This window comes from Frieseomelitta varia, unplaced genomic scaffold (genome assembly GCF_011392965.1).
Source record: "Frieseomelitta varia isolate USP_RPSP 00005682 unplaced genomic scaffold, Fvar_1.2 scaffold_229, whole genome shotgun sequence".
In the NCBI taxonomy this organism is placed as follows: Eukaryota; Metazoa; Arthropoda; class Insecta; order Hymenoptera; family Apidae; genus Frieseomelitta; species Frieseomelitta varia.
This window is the reverse complement of record NW_025109956.1, coordinates 383723-410830: the sequence shown is the minus strand read 5'-3', so window position 1 is coordinate 410830 and position 27108 is coordinate 383723. Positions and strand designations below refer to the sequence as shown.

Genomic DNA, 27108 nt, shown 5'->3' with positions numbered 1-27108 from the left:
TAAATTCTATTGTATTTCAGACATTTGAGGTAATTATTTAATAGATTTCTTGAAATGAACTTTAATAAAATATTAAACCATTGACAAATATAAAATGAAAAAGTATACAAATATGATGTAGTAAAGATATATGTAATTTTACTTTATTTCACTAAAAGTCAAATGAATATAAGAATGCAGGATATTAAGTGACAAGTTAAAAATTATTACGTTAGGCCTTCATATTCTCATCGTACTTAAAAATATATACACAGCGCTTTATATAAACGATTCCTTTATATCGCTTTAATGTGACTACAATCCCTCATGGGGATTTTTTAATTTAATTATGTTTTCGAAAACATATAAAATAATAATTTGAAAATCATTAAAAGGCTATAATGTTTATATGTTTTTGTTTGATTGCAAATTTGTCGGTACTTCAAATAGAAAAAATAAAATAAAGAATAGACATTAAAAACAGAATTAAAATGGATATGAAATTAAAAAATTTTTTAAGTAAAAAAACGATAACTATAAATTATACTGAAAATTTAATAATTACAATTATTATAATTAGTAAATATACTGGTCTTATATTCAAATAGAAGTTATGTCCAATTGTCCAATTATTCTATGATTGCTTTGTCCCGCTATGGTTGCTTTGTCTCACATGTTGATTGATACTCAAAATTTCTGTTATAATTTTATGCTTACTAACAATTTCCTCTTTTTTAATACATTTCTTCTAATTAATTTTTTTCGTAATTTTGTTTATTTTTTTTCGTAATTTATTAGTACTTATCCATTTCTCTGTAACAGTAAGAGAAATTTATAAAAATTATTTTGTTAAACATTTATCGTAAATTATTTATGTATTTGCATAGAATAAATAAATACTCATATTATTATATATGATAATATTAAAATTGCTGTTTTTCGATTAATCTTTTCCTATTTTATTCGACATAAATCTCAGTTTTGGTAAGATCTTTCTTTCACAAAAACTTCACAACACAAACAACACTTTTCATACATGAGTAATATTAATTTATGAATCTACGACTCTATCCATGAATTTTCTTCATTGATCAAACTGGTCAAAATACTGACTATTCTGATGATTTCGTACAACCGAAGAAATAGTATATATAGTATACTATTTCTTGCAAGGATTTTTTGTTCTAACTTTTTGAGGCATGGTAGTATGAAAAAGGTAACTTTTTTAGTGCTTAGATCTACATAGTGTAATATTTTTGTAATTTTATAGTTGTAATATTTTTATAAACGAAAATATTTTTGTGTATATAGAATCATTTCTTGTCTCAAAATCCTATGCTTCCTGTGCAATATTTGATTCATAATTCACTAATATTATTCATAATTCACTAATAATATTCAATACCATTACAAAGAGAAGTAGAGTTCATACGATCATTCAGACGATCAATACATCTTTTGTTGAAAACGTGCGAATTTTTCTTAAGAAATTGTTTTCGAACATTTTGACAAAAATCTCTGAAAAAAATTATTAATTCGCGTGCAACCACTTGCATAAGAATTAATTTATTTAATTGTTTTGACATATTTGTCAAAATATTAGTTTATCAAAAAAATCTAATACAAAATGTTTTGCATCGAACGATTAACAACTGATTGATTATTAACATTTTATGTGTATCTTAAGAATGAACAAGAATGTTCTTTGACATAATATTAAAACAAAATCAAGGATAATATTAAGATTATTCAAACAAAGATGAAGCTGAACATGAAACATATAATATTAAAATTATTTCTCTATACAAGAGAAATACACGGTATAATTCTGAATGGCATTTTCTGAATTCTGTTCCTTTCATTCTTTTCATCATCAAATAGCAGAAGCATTTTTTATGCAATAATTAAACGATATTAATTAATTAAAATATTATAGTACATATCAAGCTTGAATGTAAAATTGAATTTTACTAATTATTACTATTATCATGATATGTCCTACATTTCTTCCGAAATCGTGTACTAGTAAAAACTAATAACGTCTATAATAAATAATGGTGCATTTGTTTTTCAGGTTGTGAAAATGATGATTGTGGTGGTAGTAATATTTGCAGTATGCTGGCTACCTTTCCACGTGTACTTCATCATAACATCATATTTCCCGGAAATTACGAACGAACCATATATACAAGAAGTTTTTCTAGGTATTTACTGGCTCGCAATGTCTAACAGCATGTACAATCCCATAATCTACTGCTGGATGAATTCCAGGTAAAATAGTACTTTAAACAGCACGTAAGTACCTTTAAGTAAGTTTCACGTTAAGGCACCTTTAAAGAATGTATTTCAAAGATCATCATTGCTTGATCAATTAACGTATAAATAAAGTTTTAAAAATAATTAAAAATTTTTCAAATATAAGTATATCGTAATTATAGTATTAAAAGGCTTGTTTCTCCTTTGAAAAACTTTTGATAAAACAGTAGGAAACTTTCCTCATTATAGGTATAACAATTTTATGATTATGAAAATATTAGATAAAAATAAATAACAGAAAAATTAAAAAAGATTTATGAAATATTAATTATTACCCAATTATTAATTATATTAACTATTAATACGCTAAAATTATCAGTTATATTTTATAATTGATAACAATTATGCAACATACTTCAAACACTTACTTTACTTCATACATTGTAAAAGAATACATCGAAAATATCCAATCATGTATCAAATACGGTTGTTTCTTAGAATATGTTGTAATTCGATTTGAATTAGGCTCGTAATTTAATTAATAGTAATTACAACATAATGCGTTATATCTCGTACGTTTCAATTGCAGCTTCTGTAATTTGAAATAATTCAGCATAATATTGTTTATTCAGAATTTAATTAATAAAACTTTTCAATTAATAACAATTACACTCTTATTGATTACAAGAGTGCCATTGTCACCATTACGTAAATCTATACATATTCGAATTAAAATGGCTCTTAAAGCTAGAGTTTATCCTTATTCTCATTTATATTTGAACTTTTCGCCTTTAAACACTCTGCTTTATCTACAATCAATGTCATTGTCAACAATAATGATAATAATAAATTTACTTACATACAGTGTCTAAATCTTTATCAAAAAGTTCTAGTACAATGATGTATATAATAATGTATAAACAAAAATTTTAATCATGATATGTTCAATTATACATTATTAAAATTATTTGTATCAAAAAACCATATAAATTGCCAAAGACAAATGCAGATAACATTATTCGACCCACCAACTGAATGGAACGAATACCAGATGATTGATTTGAGAACAGCCATTTACCAGAATTCCTTTACATGTCATACACAGGAGTTGTGTTTCGTCAAAAATTTTACCGCCAGTACCAATATCTGTTAATATCAGCATCGTCGTTTCGTATATAAAACAACTAAAATACTATTGTCTGTAACGAACATTTTCGTCACAACAGACCAATAGTTCTCGATTAACACTCATATATTGAACATATATCTATACGTCGAGAGAAAAGGAAATAAAATATAACCCGCGATTCTTCAATTCTTTTCCAAAAAAGTATTGCTCGTGTTTGAAATGTGTACTCGGTGATATTTTCCTTAAAGTGCTCACTTTAATTAAATCGCTTTTCTATTCAATTTCTCACGAATCTTTTAATGAAAAAGAAAAAATTAAACGAGATCTGTAAAGTGAGTCCGTTTGCACAACTATTTAATTAATGATAATCATTTGATTTTGCAGATTTCGACGAGGATTTGCTCACTTTTTCTCCTGGTGTCCAATGGTACATGTTCCTGTGGAGTCCACCTTATCGCGATCCGAAGCATTAACGTCTCGATACAGTTGCACCGGAAGTCCTCAAACTAACATCAGGATATCACGGAACGGTACGTCCTCGTGCACACCCTCGGAACGTTCTTGCACCACATCGTCCACGACATCCACGAGCGAGTCACGCTTCGAACACGACAACGCCCACACGGATGCACAAAATTCTTATATAGATTTGCACGACTTCACCGCAACAAGCGTCGTCGTTGATGAAACCAATGCCATGAACCGCGAAACGTAATAACGAAATGCAACAGACCTAGTGTTTCTCTCTCTCTCTCTCTCTCTCTCTCTCTTCTCTTTCTTCTCTCTTTTGGATATATTTAGAATCGCAAAGAAAATCTTTATGAGTATCCGATTCAACTTTTTCCATATTTACAAAATTTAAAACTTTACAATTTAAAAAATAATTACTATATTTCAGGGTCTAAAATATCAATTTTAAATATTTATGATTAGATTCATGTTCATGTTTACGTTATAAATTTTTCAGAAGAAAATTTTCATTACTAGAAGTATGCGAAATATTGAAAATATCGGGAATGCTCGAGGCCCGGGTTCCAATTAATTTGAAATTGTCAGGATCTTAAGAATTTTGGAAACACGAATGACATTTCGGGATTACACTCGTCCACAAAATTAAAAAATCATAAAAGTTTAGTTGACTGCTGCAATATTGTGAAAAAAGATTATATATCAACTTTCATCAGGAATTATTGTAAAAGGAACTCTTCCGTCTAAAAATTCATTGTAAAATGAACGCCAAAAAGATTTTGTAAACTTTGTAAAGTCATTTCAATTTGCAACACTTTACAAAACACAAGACCTTCAATTCTTCTCTCTGTTTTCTAATATATGTATACACCCAAAATGTTCGCGGAATTTATTTATAAAAATTACTCATGTAATTATTCATCCAAATTTACAATGTCACCTTCAAAGTACCCCTCTCCTGAATGTATGCACATATTTCAGCGACTTTTTCATTGGGCGAAACGTGTTGCTGAAACAAAATTGAAACAAAGTCAATTTGAACTGAAAAGCTGCAGTACTGTTTCGCCCAATGGAAAAGTTGCTAGAATAACTACATACGTTCAAGAGGAGCGTACTTTGAAGGTGACATCGCAAATTTGAATGAATAATTACGTAAGTAAAATTTTTATAAATAACTTTTTATACTGCAATAACTAACTACGTACATACATGTGAAGCTCAAAGACTGAAAACGCTTAATAAACGAGAAAACGATCAAAACGCATTAAACCTTTAAAGAACTTCAAAGCTTCTTTATTGACCACAACGCCTCATGGCATTTTCATAATGCTATTACTTTTTGCGGCACGACCTGATAAAATTGCGGGCAAATTTCAATCTGCTGGAATGTTCACGATTTTATTATTTCTGACGCAATCACACTTTGACACATCTCAATAATTAATATAAGAGAAAAGAACTTGTACATGTACATGTACATATGTACATATGTGCAAAATGTCTCATTAAACTTGAAAACCGAGCTTAAAAAATAACTAAAACGTGTTTCTAGATGAATAACCGCAACGCGAAATTTTGCATTCTAACAAACCTAAATATGTAATTAGAAATTACTCGAACATAACTCCAAAATAAATCAAATTTAATTCTAATTTAATTAAAAATAAGTTTGGGTTGGGTTAGATATTTTATGGAATAAAGATTCTGTCCTTTCCCTATCCATGCTTCTATTTATTTTGTAATATACGTGTTAAGTTCAGAGCAACCGGAATTGAAATTCTGTGTTATAACTATTTTTCTAAATATATAATGCATTTTGATCGTTTTTTTTTTTTCACTCATGGGGCGTTTTGAACTTAATGATCGTAAAAGGAATTAATTATAACGCATTATGAAAGTGTCATGTGTTATGGTAAATTCTAACAAGAAATTTTGTTAGAGCGCGTTCATTTCTCGCGGATATTTCTCTAAGACCAATTGCGATTTTTGAAGCTAACATATGTATGTACATGTAAAAGCATGTTTGAAAGACTTCAGTTCATAGATATTAAAGTAAAATAATCTGAGATAAACTATTTTTTCTGAGATTATTATTTTTTTCACGAAATTATAACAGTTTAAATATCGACCATTTCTTTTATTAATTTTATTAATTTTTAAATTTTTTTATTTCATTAACTTAAATAATTTTAAAAAGCTCTTTAATTTTATAAACGAATGTAGTTTTGAAATGTCACTCAATATTTGCGAGAGATTTTGAAAATTTCCTGAAATTTTCGGAAATCACAACTTTTTCCCGGAATCTCGAATTATAAAATACTTTCGTTACTAATTTAACCTGATTATGAGATAAATATTTGACTGCAGTCGATGCATAAATCTACAAATTATTTTTCTTTATAAATATATTATCATGTGTACATATATTAACCCTCGCGGCTATGATACAATCATTTAAAATCGAAGCATTAAATTAAAAAATGCATTTTTTATCATTCCACGCGTTACATTATATTATGTTGGGAAAAGGAAAAACCTGTAAAATATAAAATTAAATTTTCCATAATAATTTCCAAGTAGAATTATGCTTTTTGTATACTATAAATAGTTTTTATCGTATAGTTTTCATGATTTTCTCATAGTTTTATAAATTTATAATTTTTATTACGTCCAACAGCCCTTAAAATTTTAATTCTCCGAAATTTGATCACTTCTTAATGATTTTATAATTTTTATTTTGTACTTTCTATTTGTAATAATGATAAAAAAATAATTATATATAAAAATGAATAAACCTATTTTAAAATTCGTAAATATATTATAATTTTTTCTCTTCCTGTCTGTATGCGACTCTGAAATTAATATAAGTGGAAATAGCACAATTATTGTCATTTGCAGTCTGCCGTTCGAGGGTTAATAAAGTACTAGTAATATATACGGTAATTCATATATTCGGAAAAATTCATATAAATATTAAAACTATTATAATTTTGTGAAAAAAAAATTGTACAATAATAAACTTAGCTAAACCTGGACTTGAAGCTTGGAAATGTATCATTCATTCTATTCTAAAATATTTTTACATCATACAGCGAATGGGTAGGCGAAGATACGTTTCTTCTTGAAAATGCTGTAAATTATCATAGTAAAAACATTAAAAAATTTCTGATCTGTGACTGAATCTATAATGGATTTGAAAATTGAACAACTTCACGAAACTTGATGTATGATTCTTTTTTCATCATTTCATTGAACTTTGAATATTTATTGAAATTTGATAACAGAAATTCAAGAATCGTTTTTTGTCGTTATATTTGTTTTCATTCGATATTCAAACTTTCTCAATCGAGAAAGAAAATCTAAGTTAGGGGTCAAAATCATTATAAAGGAGAGAGGCTTTTATCTTCAAATCGATTGTAGATTAAATCAAGAAAAAAAATTTCAATATTTTTACATACTATGACAATTTATAGCGTTTTTGATAAGATAAGTTATATTAACATCCTAGAATAAAATGACGATATATTTTGAAAATAGAGGTTTCAAATTTTAAAATATACCTAGGTTTGTTGTACAATCTTTTTTACGAAATTATAACTGTTTAAATATGTAGTGTCTGAATGCGAATCACTGTATATTACTGGTATAGCAATGAAATGTGCATATATTTGTATAATTCACATTCGAATTACGAGCAATTGTCCAACCATTATGACGAATATCAACAATTTTTAACTGCTTTGTATTAAGCAATTAAAGTAAAATTATTTCAATATCTCAATATATAATATAATATATGACATGTTACATACATTTATACATTTTAGGCCCTGGCATTTCATCAAACGATTCATTAGAAAAATTCATGCAAATAGAATACGGGAGCTTGAAGTTTTTTCATATATATAATATTTATCTTATTATTATATGTTTATCTTAAAGTGAAAAAATATATTAAAATGAAGTTAATTATATAAAAGTTTATTTAAATATAAGTTGTAATGTAATGTCGTAACAACAAATTTTATAAAAACAATTGTTCTTCTCATAACTTGCAACAACTTTACCGTTATTATTTATTATTTAAAATTTTTATTATTGTATTATTATTACATAATTATAAAAAATAACAAAAGAATCAATAAAAATGAAATATCATATTATTAAAAAAAATATATAATACAAATAACGATAACTTCGATCTCCCGTAAACTAAAAATCAATTTTTACGCATATGCTTGTACATTAATCCATTAAGAACCAACCAGTAAAATAATTCCATAGAATTGCATAAATGCAACATTGAAAAATGAATAAAACATATAATATTATTTGATTAATGTACAAAAAATGTATTATGTTTAATTTTCATAATACCAAAACTAAATCCTTAAAATTCTCTTTTACAATCGGAAATTTGGAAAATTAAAATTTAGAATGAAATGTTGCACTTATTAATTGAATGAAATAGAATCAGAATGCAATAAAAATCGATTCAAATACAAGAATCGATATATCGATGCAAACAAGATATGTTTCTAATCTCAATAGGCACATCACGAATACCTTTGTACCTACAATCTTCGAGAGGAGGAAAAGATCGGTTTTTGACTCAACACAGAGGGAGAAAGTGGAAAACTTCGAACACTATGGACCATGTATCTTGACAAGAGGAAGAAGACCCTCAACAACGAGTACACACCTGGATATAAGACTACATATCCTAAGCGCGCAGCCAACTTCTTCAAAATTTATCTGATGCAAATGAAATGAAAAAGGAACGAAATGTCGATTCCCTTTTACTATGCAACAACCAAAACAAAAGCTCAAGTATTCACTTTGTTCAATACAAACGCTACCTGCTAAATATTAAATAATATTTTCGTCTTGGTGTAAAGCATGAATGTCCAACCTTTTAGATCTTCTGGGTCTCATTGGCCAACAAAAATTTGTTGAGTGCCGCAAATAGTTTACGAATTTTTTCATTAGTTAAATGTAACTTTTTGTGAGAATATTAAAACAACTTTTATAGTAAAACACTACATTGATTAGAAAAACATATTTATATTAATTAAAAAAGTATGAAAATTTTTAATAAGAACACTGAGCTTGTTTTTTAGATAAATTTATCAATATTTGGTTTGATGAACAGGTAGTGGCAATACGAAGAAAGTACTTTGAATATTTTCAAAATGCTCGTCTAAAATTTTTATTCTTATTTTATTTTTTGTGTGCTTCATATGGCAAAAAACATTCATTATGTTCGCAAATATAAGTACTGCCCAAAAAGAGCATCATGAAAATTCATGATTAAAATTATTCAAATAATAAAATTCTTATTCAATTATTCCAATTTTGGTTATAATGGATAGGTCTAAGGGCCACATACAGAGCGCGGGTTGGACATGCCTGGTGTAAAGTAAATCTAGATCAACAAAAAACAGTATTTTTCCCTATTGATAGATATTACACATAAGTTTTTGGTAATTATTTACTTTAAAAATTTCTTCACTTTCAATCTTCACTTTGAAATATGTTATCAAAATCATTATTCTGAACTTTTCTTTATATACATTATATTACCGTTGCTTAGTCTTAGTTTTCGATATATTTACAAAAATGTAATTTAATTATGCTTTTTACAGGATAAACTTCATCGATTTCAATGATCTTTGAATTTGTTATAAGATATTCGAGTTATTTAGAATTTCGACTTTTTTACCGATTTCAATGACTTTAAAATACGTTGTCAAGAATATTTTCCTGGATTCCTCAGACTACTTATTTATTAAAAATCTTTCATTTCTATGGATTATTTCAATATAATGATAAAAGTCAATCGGTGATTTATCTATATCCCAAATCGATGATTTATCTGATATCTCCCAATAAATACTCTTTGAAAAGAACTGATTATTTTTTAAAATGAGTATTTAAGCAAGATTCTTTAAATAGATCGCCGTAAAGTAACAGACAACCCTACCAGTCAGATGCACATACATGTAAAAATATTTTCAATATTACATATTCTATGTTAAATAAATTATGTTTGGTTTAGATTATATTAAATAATTATATTAAATCATAAGGTGACCAATATTTTTGAAATTCCTTGTTTTGATTTATATTACATTATTGAGTAACATTATTTTGAACTATTAATAGAAATTTCAGCAATTACATTATTCAAAAATGCAATTATTCTTATACTGAAATCGTGTTGCCTTCGAAAAATTCAGCTATGTAATCAACATAATGTTCTTTTCAGTTTCCATATTATAGGATAGTTCATGCCATGATAATTTCATTTTATAACACGAAATACTTTATTTCAATGAATTGAATGAACACTAATACTAATGCTTTAATAAGTGATGTAGTAAAAAATGAAAATAAATATGAATATAAAACCAGAACAGACTCATGAAATATGGCTGTTCATAAACATCCATATATAGTGAAAAGTTGTTCATGATAATGACCTTAATATTATATATTATAACATCATTAAAGTCGATAAGACGATTCTTATAATAAATAATGACCAAGTTTTCATTATATGTATATACTCGAACTTTAATCATTGCATTTAATTGTATATCAAATAAGAAGTTTGATTTATGGTACTTTTGGATTATTGTGCGATATAAAAGATTAGAAAGCTAGTTTTATTATTATTTTATTAAATTCTATATTTTAAACCTGTTGTTTAGTATACGCATATATAAACAGCAACGGACCAATAATCTACTTAGTTATTTGCATTTGTTAATAAATATTTTCATTTTCTAATAGGAAAAGATCGAATAGCTATGAAAAATTTCTAATGAGAATATAGATTATGATATAGTTAATGTGTGATATTTGTTTGTAAAACATAAAATAATTGATCTTCGTGTTCTTATTGTATATCGATATCTTCAGCGAGAAATCAAATAGCAAAAAATACCCGTTAATTTTTATTGAAGGAAAATATTCTATTTCATTCTAGTCATAGATTCTTGAAAAATGAATTCTTAATAAAATTTTGCTATGTATAGATCTGTACCTCATAAATATTTATTAAAAAAATATAAATAAAATACATTTGCAATTTCCTTCACAACTATTATTGTTCTGAAAAAGAATGGAAACATTGTGATCGATAGAAGAAACGATAAATATAAAATTTCGTAATTTATATATCTTATATAATTTTAAAAAATTATTACGAACAAACATTTTCGTTATAAAAACGCACAAATGTATTTATGAATAAAATAACCATCAGTACAATCTGCATATTTTTATTGGAAATATTTAAGTTTAAAATATGTAATTATTTAATTATCTTAATTATTCATTGTTTGTCGCATTTATTTTTCATTAAATCAATATAATATAAACAATTAATAATCCGTTAAATGTTTTGAAAAAATTAGTCACTTATGTTACGATTGTTTATAAAAATATTTTTAGTTTTCTAATGTGTACAGTATTTGAATATAAAAACTTTTTTTGGCAATGTTATTTTTCCTAATTACAAACTTTGTGTAATAAAGAAGTAAATTTTAAATATTTTTCTATATATTTAAAATTATAACATATTTCTATATATTTAAAATTATAAACTAAAAGCATACTAGTTAAATTTATTTTTTAATTTATATTATTCAGATTTTCAACTATAACACAATACGAAAAAAAATACTCTGGGGAAAATAAACGCTTTTTATTACACTAGTAAAATATATATTATTATATCGAATGTACTGGGAAGCTTATCGGTAAAATAAAATGTGAATATACTATTCGATATACATATATAAAATATGTAAATATTCATGAAGCTACTATTTCTGTCTATAGAAAAGTGATTGTACTTTCAATATGAGTAAACACTATAGAAATTAAAAGAAAGAAAGGAAAATATAATTTTAAATTATTAGTTGTTACATCTGTATACTAGATACTGTTTCAAATTAGTTGTTACATCTGTATACTTCTGATCCGATTATTGATACGGTTTATTTTACTTGACATCTAAATATTTAGTAAAGATAGTAAGTATGTACTATGTTTATTAACTAACTAAAAAAAATCATTCAATTGTTGCTTATTTATTAAAGTACGCTGATGCCAAAACAGCAATAATTTAATATTTTCAAAAGTACTGGTTGTCATTTTAAATGTGTGTAGAACTGAAATGATGAATGATAATTTGTCATTGAAAGTCAAAGTCAAAAAGCGTGAAATAAATAACGGTATGTGTAATCATTCTACAATTTTTGCTACAGCGTTTACTAAACTTAGAGCAGTGTTATACTCACTACATCGGAAGAATTTAATGTACATCGTCAAACTGTACAATTTCCAATGTAAACTCTCAAAAAATTGGTAAATGTGGACGAAAAAGAAAAAATCTTTTTTAAAATTTGAAAAAAATTAAAAATATTTTCTTGAATCAAAGAGTCACTTAAAAGGATCATATATCCCATAAATGTGCCCAAATTAACCTTTCATAGAATCTTCAAGAAAAAAGAGTTTAGATATTTTTTTCTCCATAAAACCATTTCTTACTGAAGAAAATAAACTGGAAAGATTGCACATGTACAAAGAAAAACTCAGATGTAAAAATTGTCACCATATAGTATTATGTGTAAACCTGAGGCTATAATTAATGCTAAAAACTATTTAAATATTATTTAAGATTAAATTATTGTTAAAAATTTTCTTTTAAGTAAAGAAATTTCCAATTTTCGCCAAATTTTGTTTATATTTTATTTTTTTACATATGTGACAACTACTCCGGTCACAGAATACACATTTACACATCAAATGGGACAACTAATTTGGGATGGAGGGATTTAGATACTAAATTGTAGTGAGGCATTTTTGACAATATAATTTTAATTTTAAATTATCCAAATATTTGTTCCAAAATACAACAAGAATGATTTGAAGAAAACGATATAAATTAATTTGCTCAATGCATATTTCTACAAGTACAATGTGTACAATTTGTATTAGAGAGATTAAAGTATAAGGATGAAAAAAGAATTTAATACAATGAAGAAAAATTGTTTAAATTTCTAGTATTATATATAGTTGTAAATCTATAAACTTTATATGAAAAATTACAAATCAATCGTTTCGATCATTCTAGTTTTGATTATAGCGTTAAAAAATAAAAATCAAATAAGAAAGAGTAATATAGGAATAATATAAGAAAAATATACAACTTATTTGTCCTTTCAAATGTGTAAAATATAAATACTTACTTTACAAAAATAATATTCGTACTTTATGTTAATGAATAGATACATAATTTGTTATAAAATATAGTTATTTAAGTAAATTATAGTTTGTAAAAAATAAAAAATAGCGAATTGAGTTGATATGTTTGAGAATATACACAAATAATGTCAATTAATATCGAATATTTATTTCTATCGAATATTATTAAAATCATACGAGCGACGTAATAAATTTAAATTATTGTGTGAGGATTGTGTAACGTCATCCAAAAAGGTAATGTATAAGTAATGTTTCTAAATAGTCCCTATGCGACTTCAATCCTTGTTCATTAAGACACAAAAAAGGTAATATGTGTGAAAATTATAATCAAAAGAACCGCAAGAAATCAAGAAATCCCAGATATCAACATTAATGGATCAGTTATATCTGTCTTATAATTAAAATATTCCTAGATACACTCTCAGGTTCATATCAGTAATTAAAAAATTTAATTCCTTTAGATGCGAAAATGATCATTGGATATATATGTAACAATTTGTAACTTCTAAGGTTGCAAATTTGGTTTACTAATGCTATATCAATTTTCTAAATGATCAGTGTTACGACAAGCCAGAACAATCAGAAAATATTTATTTATCTATACCATACTCGTGAACCCTTACAATCTTGTACATTACAAAAAATAAAATAAAGAAAAAATATTAAAAAGCAGTAATAAAATACATATTTTAATAACACTAATTTAGCAATATTTCGCGGTATAAATTATTAAATAACTATTCACATAGCTAATTATTAAACTGACGCCACAAATACAAGAAAATTAGGGAAAAAAATTTCAATAATTTTAATAATTTTTCACAACTAATTTTTTTCACAAACAATATTTTACATATTAGTGGATTATATTTCAGTTTAACTTGTACAATTTGTTAACAAATTATATCTAATGTATCTAATATATTATTACAATTTATATAATTTATGCATTAACTCATAAATTTATTCATGTAAAGATTACAAAATTCTATCAAATTGCTTAATTTATAATATTCTTTTTCTCATCGATATAGTTTTCTTTGTCAAACTTACTATACTCAAATGTTAACGGAAACATTCTATCGGTATATAGTAAACCCTGCAAAAATAAATAATTGTATATTAATTAATAATATTTACGGTCGTATTTACATTTTCTTAATTTAATAAATTAAAAATTATATATTATGGACTTATTCCTAGATAAGTAAAACTACAATTTGTTCTCGATAAATGTTTTCAGAAGTTAGGTTCGATCACGCTATCAATCCGTTCATAGTTTATTCACGCTCTAGATCCGATTAATTATTCTATTATTTAAATTGTGTGTAACGTTCGATTTCAGTTCAATCACGTTTTGGCAATGATTTCTCGATTTTAATATGATAAATTTTTTAATTTTTAGGTAAAATGCTTATCGAATTAGTGAAAGCTGAAGGTTTGTGTAATTTACCATTCACCATTCTATAATAATAATTATAAAGAATTTGAAAACAGATTGCAAGAATATAATTACTTCAAGCGTGAAACGTGAGCGAATAGAGAGCGGATCGATAGGACACATGTAGGGGCTTAACCTCACCATTTTCCTTAATGAGTCACTTTCGATCCTTTAATCAAACTCAAATCCGATTTTAATTAAGATACTATCATAAATCTCATTTGATAATACCAATTTTCACTACTTTATTCTAACTTTATTTACAATTGGAAATATATATCAACATAGAAAACATATGTTATATATTATAGAATACAACATGTAACGTAGATTATTCTGATAATTTAGTTAAACTTTTTACACTTCGAGAAAAAATATAAATGTTTTATTTTAAACAAAAAGAAAAGAATATATTACTAGTGTTAAGTTATTCCAATTGTATAATTATTTAATTACATCTATTCACTGATAAAAAAACAAATAACTAATTAATTCTATAATCATTATAAGATTCATTCAAAAATATACAATAATGAAAAGAAAAAATTAGTAAAAAATTTAATACAAATAAATTTGTAATTTAAGAATTGCAATTAAATTAAATATTAGATTTAACTAGTTATAGAAAAATCATTAATTTCTAAATTCTTACGAAAGAAAACAATAATTCAAGTATACAAAATTGAAAACATGTCATTTCATTTTAAACAATAAGTAAACTAACAAGAGAAAAAAAGAACTTACTTTTAAATGATCCATTTCATGATGAGCTATCCTAGCTAACCAACCTTCTGCTTTCCAACAAAATGGTTTTCCAAATCGATCAAGTGCTTTGATTTGAATTTCTTTTGGTCTCGGTACTTCTGCATGAAAATGATCGACACTTCCGCATGTTTCATGAAATATAAGTTCTTCAGAATTTATTATCTCCATTTCTGGATTGATAAAATATGTCAACGGCTGAGGTTTGATTTGACAATATGATCGTATGCCTGGATGAACATCTTCCACAGTTTCTTCCGTTACTTCTATAGCAAATACTTGCCAAGATAAACCGATTTGTGGGGCTGCTAATCCTACTGTGTCAGATATCTTCAGTATTTTATATAAATGATCAAGTGTCTATAACAAATAAATACATGCATATTTTCATGATCAAATGAATTACAACATTAGAAAAAAATTTATTATATTATATAAAACTTTCAAAATAATTTCTCTATGGAAGTTTAGTACTTAGGACTGAGTGTGTGCTACGTCGAAAAAAAGTTTATTACTAGAAAAACTGATCGACGAATGAATCGAGGTGTCGAAATTTTTTCATTCAAAAGTTATGATCACTTTTGTCATAGACTTAACTTGTAGGAAAAAAAAAAATAACAATATAATTACCCTTTTTAACTATAAATTAGTTTTATTCGAATATAATTTATGAATATATCACATATAATTTATGAATTACATATATTTACACATATAATTTATGAATTACATATATTTACACATTTTTTGAATATCAGCATTGATTCGATCAGATAAATCTCCGGCCTGCAAATTATTGGTCAAATATTTTCAAAATTTCTCGATAATTCTCTATATAAATGTAGAATAGAAAGTCATATGTACATTTTAGACTATTTTAGACTATAAGATCTAGGATGTTAAAAAGTGCCCCAGAATTGCTCTTCGATAATTAACATATTTTATAACAGCATATTTAAATAAACAATCATTATGACAGCATATTTAAATAAACAATCAATCATTGATAAACAGATAATGTGAATGCTATAACAGATAAAGAGATAATGTGAATTCTACATAAATAATACAAATTTACATGAAGTTTTAGTGTAATGTGTAGTGGATGTTCTGTTTATCTCGCAAAATGTAAATATTTCGTAAGGGAAATTTATTGAAGTTATAAAAGAAATGTTCCTACAAAAGTCACCTAAACATAAAAAAGCACGTTATGTGGTATTAACGATATTTTTACGGGTGAAATTGTGAAGACTCAAAAGTCCAGTTGATATTTCAAATGGAATTACATAATTTTGAATGCAGTATTTGATTCATTTAAATGAATTTTCAATTCATTTTTCATTCTCTACAAAAAAGTATGTGAAAAACCATTGATTTAGAAGATATTTTCACTTTAATTCTGTAAAGCTTGTTCTGTAAAACTATATGAAAGACAAAGACAATATAAACATGGAAATATTGCTCATATCATTCCTTGTCTTTCATATAATAAACAACATTGAAAAGAAAATATTTCCCAAACCAATGGTTTTTTTAATGGAATAGGTTAATATTTTTTTTTATAGAGAATGCTCAAATAAATCGAATACTGCTTCCGAAATTATATGATATTATTTAAAAATATCAACTTGATTTTGAAATCTTCTCCATCATTCTATTTACAAAAATATCATTAATATCATACCAAATAATATGCCTCTTTATACCATATAACTTTTATAAAAATATTTTTTTTATAACTTCAATCCCTTACGAGAACACTCTTTATATATAATTATCATTATATGTAACATAATTATATTGCTTTCTCTATATAAGTTAAACTCGTCAAAAGAATGACCATAACGGAAGGATTTTGACATCTCTGATATTCATTCATAGATTCTTCCACTGATAAGATTTTCATTATTTAGTTGCAGTTATTCTAATAATTATTCTAATAATAAATACTAAATTGCAACAATTTTTTTTCATGTAAGCATCCTATCATAAGAAAAATAATGAAGCTATCAATAATATAATATATATATATACTCCCGTGAATTTTAACGATTGTTTTAAGTATTTTGTTTTAATATGTGTACATTATATGTAATTTATAAAATATATATACATTATATGTAACTTATAAAAAATAAAAAAAAATAATAAAAAATATAAAAAAAACGAGCAATTGGGCCCCAAAAATAAAATAAATAAAAAAATAAGAAAGTAGGAAAAAGTTTTTGCATATTAACAATAGGATATTATTATAAACAAAATCACGAATTAGAAGATATGGCATATATTACATCAATGAATTCGTCAAGAATTTATAAGTACATAGTATATTGGGAATACAACCGGCAATCTGAGGAATTATCATCATTGTTAACAAAAAAAGTCATCGTTCCTGAGGGATTAAAATTGACTTCTGCAACAGCTGCTCCGATTAACAATAATTGTGTACGCATTTTTACAAAAGCAAAAGAGACACTGTTTCTATCGCTATCACATTTTTACATTTTTATAACAATACACATATCAATCTTTATTATTGTATTAAGTTCATTAAAAATAACAAATCGGGCCTGAATTCCTTCCAAAGCATCTCGTTATCACCGGCGAAAACTACTACAATGAAGAGATAGTTGTATTAATAATGTCTGTATAGGCAGAATTCAATGTGCTGTATCAGAAGTTTTGTTAAATATTTCAGAAATAAAAAAATACCCGAAGTTAAAATTTTATATTTAAGGTTCTCTCCCTCTCTCTTCCATCCCCTCAAAATTTCACATTCGATCGGTAACTGGTATTTTTCAGAATAATATTTCTTTTTAATAATAATTTTGGTAACTGGTATTTTCCTGAATAATATTTCTTTTTAATGGTAATTTTCAATTAAAATAAGTTTGAATTAAAATATTAAATTATATCATATAAAAGTAAAACACACTGGAATGGAGCTCACTGTGTCCACATACATACTTTGCAAAGCGAAGTAAAGTTCACTCTATATCTAACTTTAATCCTACCAAATTATAATTTAAGACTGACGATCAATCTTGAAATAAAAACCAACTTAAATTGAATATAGTACGCCGTAATGAATTTTTTTTCGCCGTAGTGAACCATACAAGCTGTCTTTCTTTAATTTTAGCAGCTAAAGCTAAAATCGAGATCGATGCAATGGAAGGGATTGCTCTACCCATCAAGAAAATAAGGGCATAAGCCAATTTGCCACCTCTAGTACAGTATGATGACCTATTCATCAAAATAGAACGAAATTTTTAAAAGATATAGGAGAGAAGAGGGAATAAAAAATAAAAAATGTTAATTGCGGATCTTTATTAATTTCTGAGATATGAATAAAAAATTTTGGAATCAATAGAACGAATTTTGCTTATACAGACGTTACTAATACATACAAACAATCTTCGCTGATTAGTTAATATTATACGATTGTCATAATAGACCTTGCGGTGAATTAACAAATAATCGATGACATAATAACGATATTGTTCTTAGTATCTACACGTTAATTAATAAGACATTAATATAATAATAATTAATAAGATGTTGCACTTAAAATAATTAAAGAAAATAGCAATTAAAGAAAATAACCTAATTTAACTTCAACGAATATATACAGCGAAAACAGTTGATTAATAACGTCTGTAGGTATTAATTCAGTATATTATACCAAAAATTGATATTAGACTTTATGTAGAATACCGTATAGAATACCGACATCGTCATTATGTAAACAATTCCCTGGCATTCACATGATGACTAAATAGCATTGGCCATTACATGTATTAGTCATGTCTGTATAAACAGAATTCAATGTGTTGTACCCAATGATTTATTAATATCTCAGAAATTAATAAAGAGCCCCAATTAAAATTTTACATTCCGTTAATACGGAATAATTAAATAAAATATTACCTTATAGCTTAGATTTTCCATAGTGAATATGTATTTATTTAACATTTAGAGGTACTTTATAACTTTTAAAGGAATTACCAATTTTTTCAGAATAATATATATTAAGGCCACAATCATATATAAAAATTTCTTTCAGTACAATTACTTTTTTCAAGGTCATTCGAGTCTGATTACCCATTTTTTTTATTTTTCTCGTTAAGCAAAATAATCAAAACAAGTATTGTCAAAAAGAGTATCACACATCGAATTAATCAAGAAAGTATATTACAAATTTAATTGTATACTTGATTGATCTTTACTTTGAAAAATTAAAAATGATCGATTTTTTTGCTCAAAAGTTAAGACTCAAAATATTTTTAATATAATTATATTCAGTTCCATTCGTGTATAATCTCAACTCAAATATGATTTATAAACTACGATATGTAATATTAAAAGATAACGCTATTGATAACACAGAAATGAAACCAAAATGACAAAAAGTATACTAAAAATACATAATTTTTGAACTAGTGAATTTTAACTTAAACCATATTTTTAATACGTCGAACATTACTAAATGACAAAAAAAGCAATAATTTTTGGTCCTATGAAATAAATACTTTGCTATAATAATTTTTTTTATTAATAAATAAGCAAATAAATAAGTGAAAATTAATTTTAAATATTTAATTGATATATAAACAATGGGACAACTTATAGAAAGAACATTCTATCAACATTGACATTTTTTGAATATGTTATAGAAATCACCACTTTTTTCTTTTACAAATAATGATTTTTTTTTGTAGTTTTTGAGATATTTACAAAAAACTACCATTACTATGAATTGTACTTATAATTGTGCGTGTTGGCAGCGCATATGTTGATCTAGTGACCAACTATCTTACGGCGGCCGGATTATATAACCTAAACTTATTTTTACCTAAGCTTGCGAATGTATGCATTTCTATAGATTGTTGAATTAGCTTTTTTTACATTTTATGAAAATATCCAAAAATAAATATAAGTTAGTCAACAAAAAAATAACGACAACTTCGAGATCTCGTAAATAAATGATCATTGAAAAAAAAAATATTTCCAGTATTACATTTGTCTCTAAAAATGGTGTAACTTCTTTTCCAGAAATTTTTTTGTACAACAAAAAATAACAGAGATATTTAAATGATCCCATATTTAATTGATCTACCTAATTAGGTAAAGCGGTATACACAACAGCAAGATTGTAAAAAATGTTAGTAACTCAATTAACAACAAATATCGGATAGTTGAGTTTGGCTGTAAGTTAGAGTTTTCAATCAAGCCGCTGCGGGGCGGTCGGCGTTGCTTGCATAAAATTATTTTTCGAACAAATATATTTCAAACACTATAAACTAAGTAAAAAATTTTGTGAGAATCACTTTTGTTTTATAACATGCATTTTCCTAGGAATTGTTTATTTACATTTGTAAAGTAAATATTTATGATACAAAGAAAAAAATAACTACATCAAAGACAAATGTGTAAGACAAATGTGTTAACTATATTTGCGAATACAGATATACGCATGTAGATTCAAGATTCAAAAACTGTTAATTTTTTATAAATATATTGGAAATTAATAGAATCTTACATTTTAATGAAAGAAAAAAATTGTTCCAAATGTTGATTTCTATATATTCAAAAATATTCATATTCAAAAATCATTGATATCGCATGCATATGAGTAAAATTTAAAAACCGACAGTTTTTTTTACATATATTTCGAAAACTAAAAAAGTCTGACTTTTTTGTAAAAGAAAAAATTTGTTACAAATGTCGACTTTTACAACATATTCAAAAATTATTAAAATCAGTGAAAAAGTGATTTTTCACCGAAAAAAATAATCATTGCATTATTATAGATTTTTAGAATAGATACAACAATTATTTAAAAATATAGATAACAACGTAAGACGTACCTTTTGAAATTCTACTGTTTGAATTTCCTTCATATCAATGGGTGACGCTTTCTGTCGCAAGATAGGATTACCAACTTGACAAATGAAATCGTAAGGAGGTTTTGCAGTTTCGATTGTTTTGTCGAAATATATTGAATAAAGTTTTTTTATACTTCGAAAACTAATAAAACGAACATTACTCTTCTGTATGATCTTCGCACATCCATCAAATAAATTGGAATATTTAAACATTATAATGACTACTGTTTTTACAATATTTTCAAAATACCTCAGGATAGATAAGAGGTTATGCTACTACGATGATTGTAGATATGTTGGTACTACTATGCCCGTAATTATTCATTTCCGCAATCTGTATTAGCGGGAAAATATAATATTAATTCCCGTTAGATCTATTGCAAGTATCTCTGTTGCGTTATTCTTAAAAATTATGAAAATATATTGAGATAATAAAAAATTGGGTAACTTATATATATATATCTATTGCATAAACTTATTTACATACAATTTTATTGATCGCATTTTTTAAATTGAAATCATATGTCACAAAATATTTAAAAATATTTCTTATGTGCTATCATTCTTTGACTTTAATATTTACAGAATTTAACATATATATTATTAATTATTTATTATTATTTTAAAAATTTTATTTTATATTGATATTTTTCATATATATACTTAATTAATTAATAAGTGATATACATTATTACAACATAATAATATAATGTCTTTAAACTAATTGATATGTTAAGAAATATTTTAATGTAACTTATATTTTACATTTTTACGCTTATTATATAACGTCTCAATTGATTTGAAATACATAACTATCATTACTTCATATACGCAACAAAAAATAAGAATATCAATTAATGAAGATGTTTCATAACCTATATAATTAAATATCTTCTAATATACCAGATGTATTTGTATCATAATATTTTACATTGTTTGTACTAATATTTTGTATTTTATTATTAATTTATATAAAATAAATAAATAATTGAAATACAATAGTCAACTATAAAATAAATAGCCAAAATGGTAATCATTATTTATATATAATTATGCAATAAAATTTTGGATTTGGGATAATATGTCTATATTTTCTTTCAGATGAAAAATGGTACATCGAAACTAAATTGCTTAAGTGGTAATTTATTTAGTGTCCTCAGGTATTTATCAGCACAAGCTTCAAGTACAGGTAAGGACAAGGATTTAAAGTTTAACAATCAAATTCCAAAACCTATTATATTACCACCTGAAACAACGCCATCAACACCATATCCAAACCCCATAGTAGAAATACCAGGTTTCAAAAACAAATCTATTTTAAGTATATAATTATAATATTATTAAGTTCTAATAAAAATTTGATTGTCAGAATTTATACAGTTAAAAATAAGATAAATATATGAATTAAATGTTAATAATAAATTAACTTACGAATTACATATTTTTAAAAGAATTACAATTATATGAACTTGTACATTTTTACAATTTAGGACCTATTGTTGAACCTACACTTCCTCAACCTCAACCTCAACCTCAACCTCACTCAGATCCTAAACCACCTATTGAAATTCCAATACCTAATAAAAACACAATTACAGGCAATGAAGTACAAGCTATTAGACAAGATGATGTCTTGTTTAAAGACGTACGTATACTTATAGTAAATAATATATATGTATGTAAATAATATATATGTATTAAATATTTATAAGTATTTCTTTTTTTAAATAAGATAGGGGATAAAGGTATTATTATATTAAATCGCCCTAAAGCACTGAATGCTCTAAATTTGTCAATGGTTGAAAAAATATATCCAGTACTCAAGAAATGGGAATCATCTAAAAGATTAGTAATAATAGAAGGTACAGGAGAAAAAGCGTTTTGTGCAGGTGGTGATGTAAAATCTATTGTTAATACATTAAAAGAAACTGAAAATAAAACCTTAGGTGAAACATTTTTCAGAAAGGAATATGCGTAAGTTACAAAATAATTTAAATAACACATTTTCATACCAATGCTTTAATAATGAAATTTTTGACATATATTGAATACAGTTTAAATTACCTCATTGGTACATATAAAATACCATATGTGGCTATAATAAATGGAATAACTATGGGAGGTGGTGTTGGATTATCTGTTCATGGTAAATATCGGATTGCAACAGAAAAAACATTGTTTGCAATGCCAGAAACAGCAATTGGATTATTTCCTGATGTTGGTGGAACTTATTTTTTACCTAGATTGAAGGATAAATTAGGTCTTTACCTTGGATTAACTGGAGATCGTTTAAAAGGTAGTAAAAAAATTACTGAATTTAATAATTTGTATATTAAGTGCTTTTTCACATATATCATGTTGAAAGGCATGGACGTACTACTTGCTGGTGTTGCAACACATTTTGTTCCTTCTGAAAAGTTACCAAATTTAAAGCAAGATTTACTAATGACTGAACAATCTGATGTTGCGGAAATCTTAAACAAATATCAATCTGTAACATGGAATGAAGAATTCTGTTTAGCACCGTATATGAATAAAATTAATACATATTTTTCTTCATTATCTGTAGAAGAAACAATAGAGAGGTAAAGATTATAACAATAATTAGACTACATAGAATTTAAAAATATTATTTTTATATATATGCTATAATATTATTATATATATGCTATATTTTAATGAAGCCTAAAAAAGGATAATTCAGAATGGGCAAAAAAAACATTGAAAATGTTATTAAAAGCATCTCCCACATCTCTAAAAGTTACGATGTTCGCTATTCAAAAAGGAAGTATATTAAATTTAGCAGACTGTTTAAAAATGGAATATAGATTAGCATGTGCTGCTTTAAACAAAACAAGCGATTTTTGTGAAGGTGTGCATATTTATCCTTTTATTTAAAGCAATTTTATTTCATGCAAATATGTTATAAAGTTATTATTATCATTGTTGTCACTACCACAGGTGTAAGAGCTCTTTTAATTGATAAAGATCAAAAACCAATATGGAATCCTAACAGTCTAGAAGAAGTAACAGATACTTATGTAAATCAACAATTTGCAAAACTTTTAGAAGAAAAAGAATTGCAACTTTAAAGTTAATTACAATATTAAGATATTAAAATAATGCAACAAATGGAGATAATATACAATACAAAACAGCATACTTTATAAAAAAATAATAAACAAAATGTAAGTCAGTATATCGTGTTAAGACATTATAATTTTATTTTCAAAATTTTTTACTTTATTTTAACAAATTTATACAAACATTTATATAATTTTTATATAGTTAAGGAAGAGTTATGATATTTTACAAGAAATTAATATTTCAGAAATTTATTATTATACTTATTATCAATGTATTGATAATTTTATAATAAAATATACGTGTTTTTAATCTTTTTCTTAAGTAGGTCTTGTATTTTATTAAAAAAAAAAAAAAAAAAAAAAAATTAAAAAGGAAAATGATTTGAGAATGAAGAAATAACAATATATTAAACAAGTATATTTTCACTTTATTTATATCCTTACTATTGAAGTAAAACAGAAAAACCAAACCAAATACATTTATCGTACCTTTTTAATTTTCAAAAATACTTAAAATATTCTTGATGTAATTAAAACATTTACATTATAAAAAATAATTTTGAGAAACACTTAAAATTGTTGAATAATTTATTACTTTATTTATCAAAATGTTTATTTTTATTATGTCAAGTGTGTTTTCATAATATAATTTGCAAAATGACGAAAATTCACAGAATTTATATGAAATTAAAAAAATTTATATAGCTTATAGGCTTTATGTATTAAAATAAAAAGTTAGTTCTATCACGTTCGTCATGTTATATTTTTGAGTTTTTCTTTTTAAACTTATTTGCACTGTTCTGAATCTGTTATTGCAGTTTATATATTAATATTCCTTCCCTACTGCTCAATTCACATGAAGGATAATACACTTCTGTACTAATATCCAATATGAATTAGAGGAAAGGGAAATGTAATGAACTGCCACAAATCTGAGTATTTAAATTACTGTATGCATTCAATCAATGTACTGAGCAAGCCAGCGGAAACCTTCACCATACCCTTGTCTTTTCAGTACTGAACACATAAATAATTCCAATGGACGACCAGGTATTTCATTGCGAGAAATTTTTCCCTAGAATTCATATATTATTTTAAACTCATATATAAATTATTTTGTTTTAAACAAAGTGTAACTGTTTATTATACATACTTTTCCTGTTGTTTGACCATAAAGATTGAAATAATTTCTAAGTTCATCCTCTGATGCTGCACCTGGTTTATCGATTTTATTACCTAGCACTAAAACTGGACATGCACTGAGTTGTTCATCAGTTAAAAGTGCATCAAATTCAGCTTTCGATTCTGGTAACCGTGTTCTGTCACTTGCATCAATAAGGAATACTATTGCATCTACTGCAGGAAAATAGTCTTTCCAAACTCTTCGAGCTATAAAAAAAAGAATGTCATATTTCAATAAAAATAATATTATAAAATTTTAATAAATCAATTAATTACACCTTGTACTACATTGTAATAAATCAATTAATTATACCTTGAGGATGTCCTCCAAGATCAAATGTTGTAAACCTCATATTTCCAATAGAAAGTTCTTCTGATGCTGAAGCATAAAAGCATATAATTAAATATAATTAATAAAAAAAATATTGAAATTGAATCATCAAACTAATTATTTAAAAATAAAATACCTGAAATTATTTTAATTTACTAGTAATCTATTAGTATGAATGAGTATATATCTAATATATCTTTAGTATCTAGTATATATTAAATAAAATTATATAAAATTATGTATGCTATTTATATATAACTATAAATTATTTTAAACAATATGTAATTACTTGGGTGTAATGTAGGTACATGTTGAGCTAGTCGATCATCTTTGAGCATGTGAAGTAACGTGGTTTTGCCTGCATTATCTAAACCAAGAAACAAGAGTTTACCACTCTTTTTCCAAAGACCTAAAAATTGAAAATGAAAATCATACAATATGAAAAAATCAAATTTAAATGTATTAATAAGAATTAATAAGAATATATTATAAGATGTAGTATATTATTATAAAATACATAGATGTAATGTATTTATCATAAAAATCATATAATATAAAAAAAGCAACTTTAAATGTAAAAATGTATTATAAGATGTAATATATTAATAAAAACAATTAATACGTTAAAAATATATTAGTAAGAATAAAATAAAGTCAAATTACATACATCTTAATATATCTTATATTTGTATTATAGATATCTATAAAAAAATATATGAAAAATTATAAAAATTACACTTACCAAGGTAATTTAAAACTCCTGCAAACCAGTCCCAAATGAACATATTTGTAGATATGAGTGAATGTTAGGTTTATTATGTACTAACTATTGAATGACTCTGCAACAATGATGAGTTAACAAGATTATCATCTTGCAATGCATAATAGAAACCACCTTTTAGATTCATTATAGCCTTGATATAATTTAAGATATTACTTACATTGTAAGAAAAGATATAGTTAAACATAAATAATAATATTTATAAGTAGTTATAAAGAAACGTTACATCAGTACCATTTATTATATTGAAATAAAGAATAATATTTAGAATATAATTGATGGACGATTACAATTGAAATGCGATAGACTTACCAGATCTCGCGTACTAATAATTGTTTTACGATATTTCGTTCACCACCATTAAATGTAAAATTGCAGACAGGTCAAAAAAACGTGCACATGGTATAATTACATAAAACTTGTTCCTTTTCCTCTGAACTCTGTATGAAATATATGAAGCTGTAAAAAGATGGAGAAAAAGAGTTTTTCTTGCTATAGAAAGCACAGCTTTTAACTAAAAGCCTAGTTGGCT

At 25.3% G+C, this 27108-nt stretch overlaps 4 protein-coding genes across 8 annotated transcripts in view; 2 read left to right on the top strand and 2 right to left on the bottom strand.

The window, feature by feature from the left end:
- LOC122527639 (tachykinin-like peptides receptor 99D) overlaps positions 1–8825 on the top strand; it is a 213685-nt gene extending 204860 nt beyond the window's left edge. The window contains exons 5-7 of one of the 2 annotated variants that reach the window (XM_043652000.1): positions 2054–2250; positions 3749–3894; positions 8384–8825. In XM_043652000.1, the coding sequence (XP_043507935.1) occupies positions 2054–2250; positions 3749–3894; positions 8384–8499 (459 nt within the window). In that variant the 3' untranslated portion in view covers positions 8500–8825. Of the gene's footprint in view, positions 1–2053; positions 2251–3748; positions 4141–8383 lie in introns of those variants that run through there. The other variant, XM_043651999.1, reaches the window with a different exon arrangement.
- Positions 8826–13947: 5122 nt separating this feature from the next.
- On the bottom strand, positions 13948–21494 carry LOC122527641 (peptide deformylase, mitochondrial-like). Its single transcript, XM_043652004.1, has 3 exons — positions 21179–21494; positions 15294–15671; positions 13948–14207 (listed from the first exon to the last, which is right to left on the bottom strand). The coding sequence occupies exons 1-3, from the start codon at positions 21407–21409 to the stop codon at positions 14109–14111; spliced, it is 708 nt and encodes a 235-aa protein (XP_043507939.1). The 5' UTR covers positions 21410–21494; the 3' UTR covers positions 13948–14108.
- Positions 21495–22028: 534 nt separating this feature from the next.
- On the top strand, positions 22029–24308 carry LOC122527640 (3-hydroxyisobutyryl-CoA hydrolase, mitochondrial). 2 transcript variants are annotated; one of them, XM_043652003.1, is made up of 8 exons: positions 22029–22225; positions 22298–22493; positions 22687–22841; positions 22929–23170; positions 23251–23492; positions 23562–23781; positions 23881–24068; positions 24158–24308. In XM_043652003.1, exons 1-8 carry the CDS (start codon positions 22223–22225, stop codon positions 24286–24288), a joined length of 1377 nt encoding a protein of 458 aa, XP_043507938.1. In that variant the 5' UTR covers positions 22029–22222; the 3' UTR covers positions 24289–24308. The 2 variants fall into 2 exon arrangements, with proteins under 2 accessions (XP_043507938.1, XP_043507936.1); XM_043652001.1 differs by having other exon boundaries at positions 22176–22225; positions 22298–22385; positions 22795–22841.
- A 381-nt stretch (positions 24309–24689) lies between these two features.
- Positions 24690–27097, bottom strand: LOC122527638 (GTP-binding protein SAR1). 3 transcript variants are annotated; one of them, XM_043651995.1, is made up of 6 exons: positions 26889–27097; positions 26538–26634; positions 26085–26204; positions 25778–25843; positions 25436–25671; positions 24690–25357 (listed from the first exon to the last, which is right to left on the bottom strand). In XM_043651995.1, the coding sequence occupies exons 2-6, from the start codon at positions 26578–26580 to the stop codon at positions 25241–25243; spliced, it is 582 nt and encodes a 193-aa protein (XP_043507930.1). In that variant the 5' UTR covers positions 26581–26634; positions 26889–27097; the 3' UTR covers positions 24690–25240. The 3 variants fall into 3 exon arrangements, with proteins under 3 accessions (XP_043507930.1, XP_043507931.1, XP_043507933.1); XM_043651996.1 differs by lacking the exon at positions 26889–27097 and adding an exon at positions 26737–26755; XM_043651998.1 differs by lacking the exon at positions 26889–27097 and having other exon boundaries at positions 26538–26653.
- Between the last annotated feature and the right edge of the window lie 11 nt (positions 27098–27108).

Bases quoted from the DNA above. Each gene is read 5' to 3' on its own strand.
- LOC122527641 (XM_043652004.1), bottom strand. From the start codon at position 21,409: ATGTTTAAATATTCCAATTTATTTGATGGATGTGCGAAGATCATACAG. The intron at 15,672-21,178 runs GTACGTCTTACG...TATTTGTTATAG, and splicing joins AAACAGTAGAATTTCAAAAG to ACACTTGATCATTTATATAA. The intron at 14,208-15,293 runs GTAAGTTCTTTT...TTATTTTTGCAG, and splicing joins ATGAAATGGATCATTTAAAA to GGTTTACTATATACCGATAG.
- LOC122527640 (XM_043652003.1), top strand. The intron at 23,171-23,250 runs GTAAGTTACAAA...TATTGAATACAG, and splicing joins TTTTTCAGAAAGGAATATGC to TTTAAATTACCTCATTGGTA. The intron at 24,069-24,157 runs GTGTGCATATTT...TCACTACCACAG, and splicing joins AACAAGCGATTTTTGTGAAG to GTGTAAGAGCTCTTTTAATT.
- LOC122527638 (XM_043651995.1), bottom strand. From the start codon at position 26,580: ATGTTCATTTGGGACTGGTTTGCAGGAGTTTTAAATTACCTTG. The intron at 26,205-26,537 runs GTAAGTGTAATT...TTCAATTTTTAG, and splicing joins AGGAGTTTTAAATTACCTTG to GTCTTTGGAAAAAGAGTGGT. The intron at 25,844-26,084 runs GTAATTACATAT...TTTATGCTTCAG, and splicing joins TGTACCTACATTACACCCAA to CATCAGAAGAACTTTCTATT.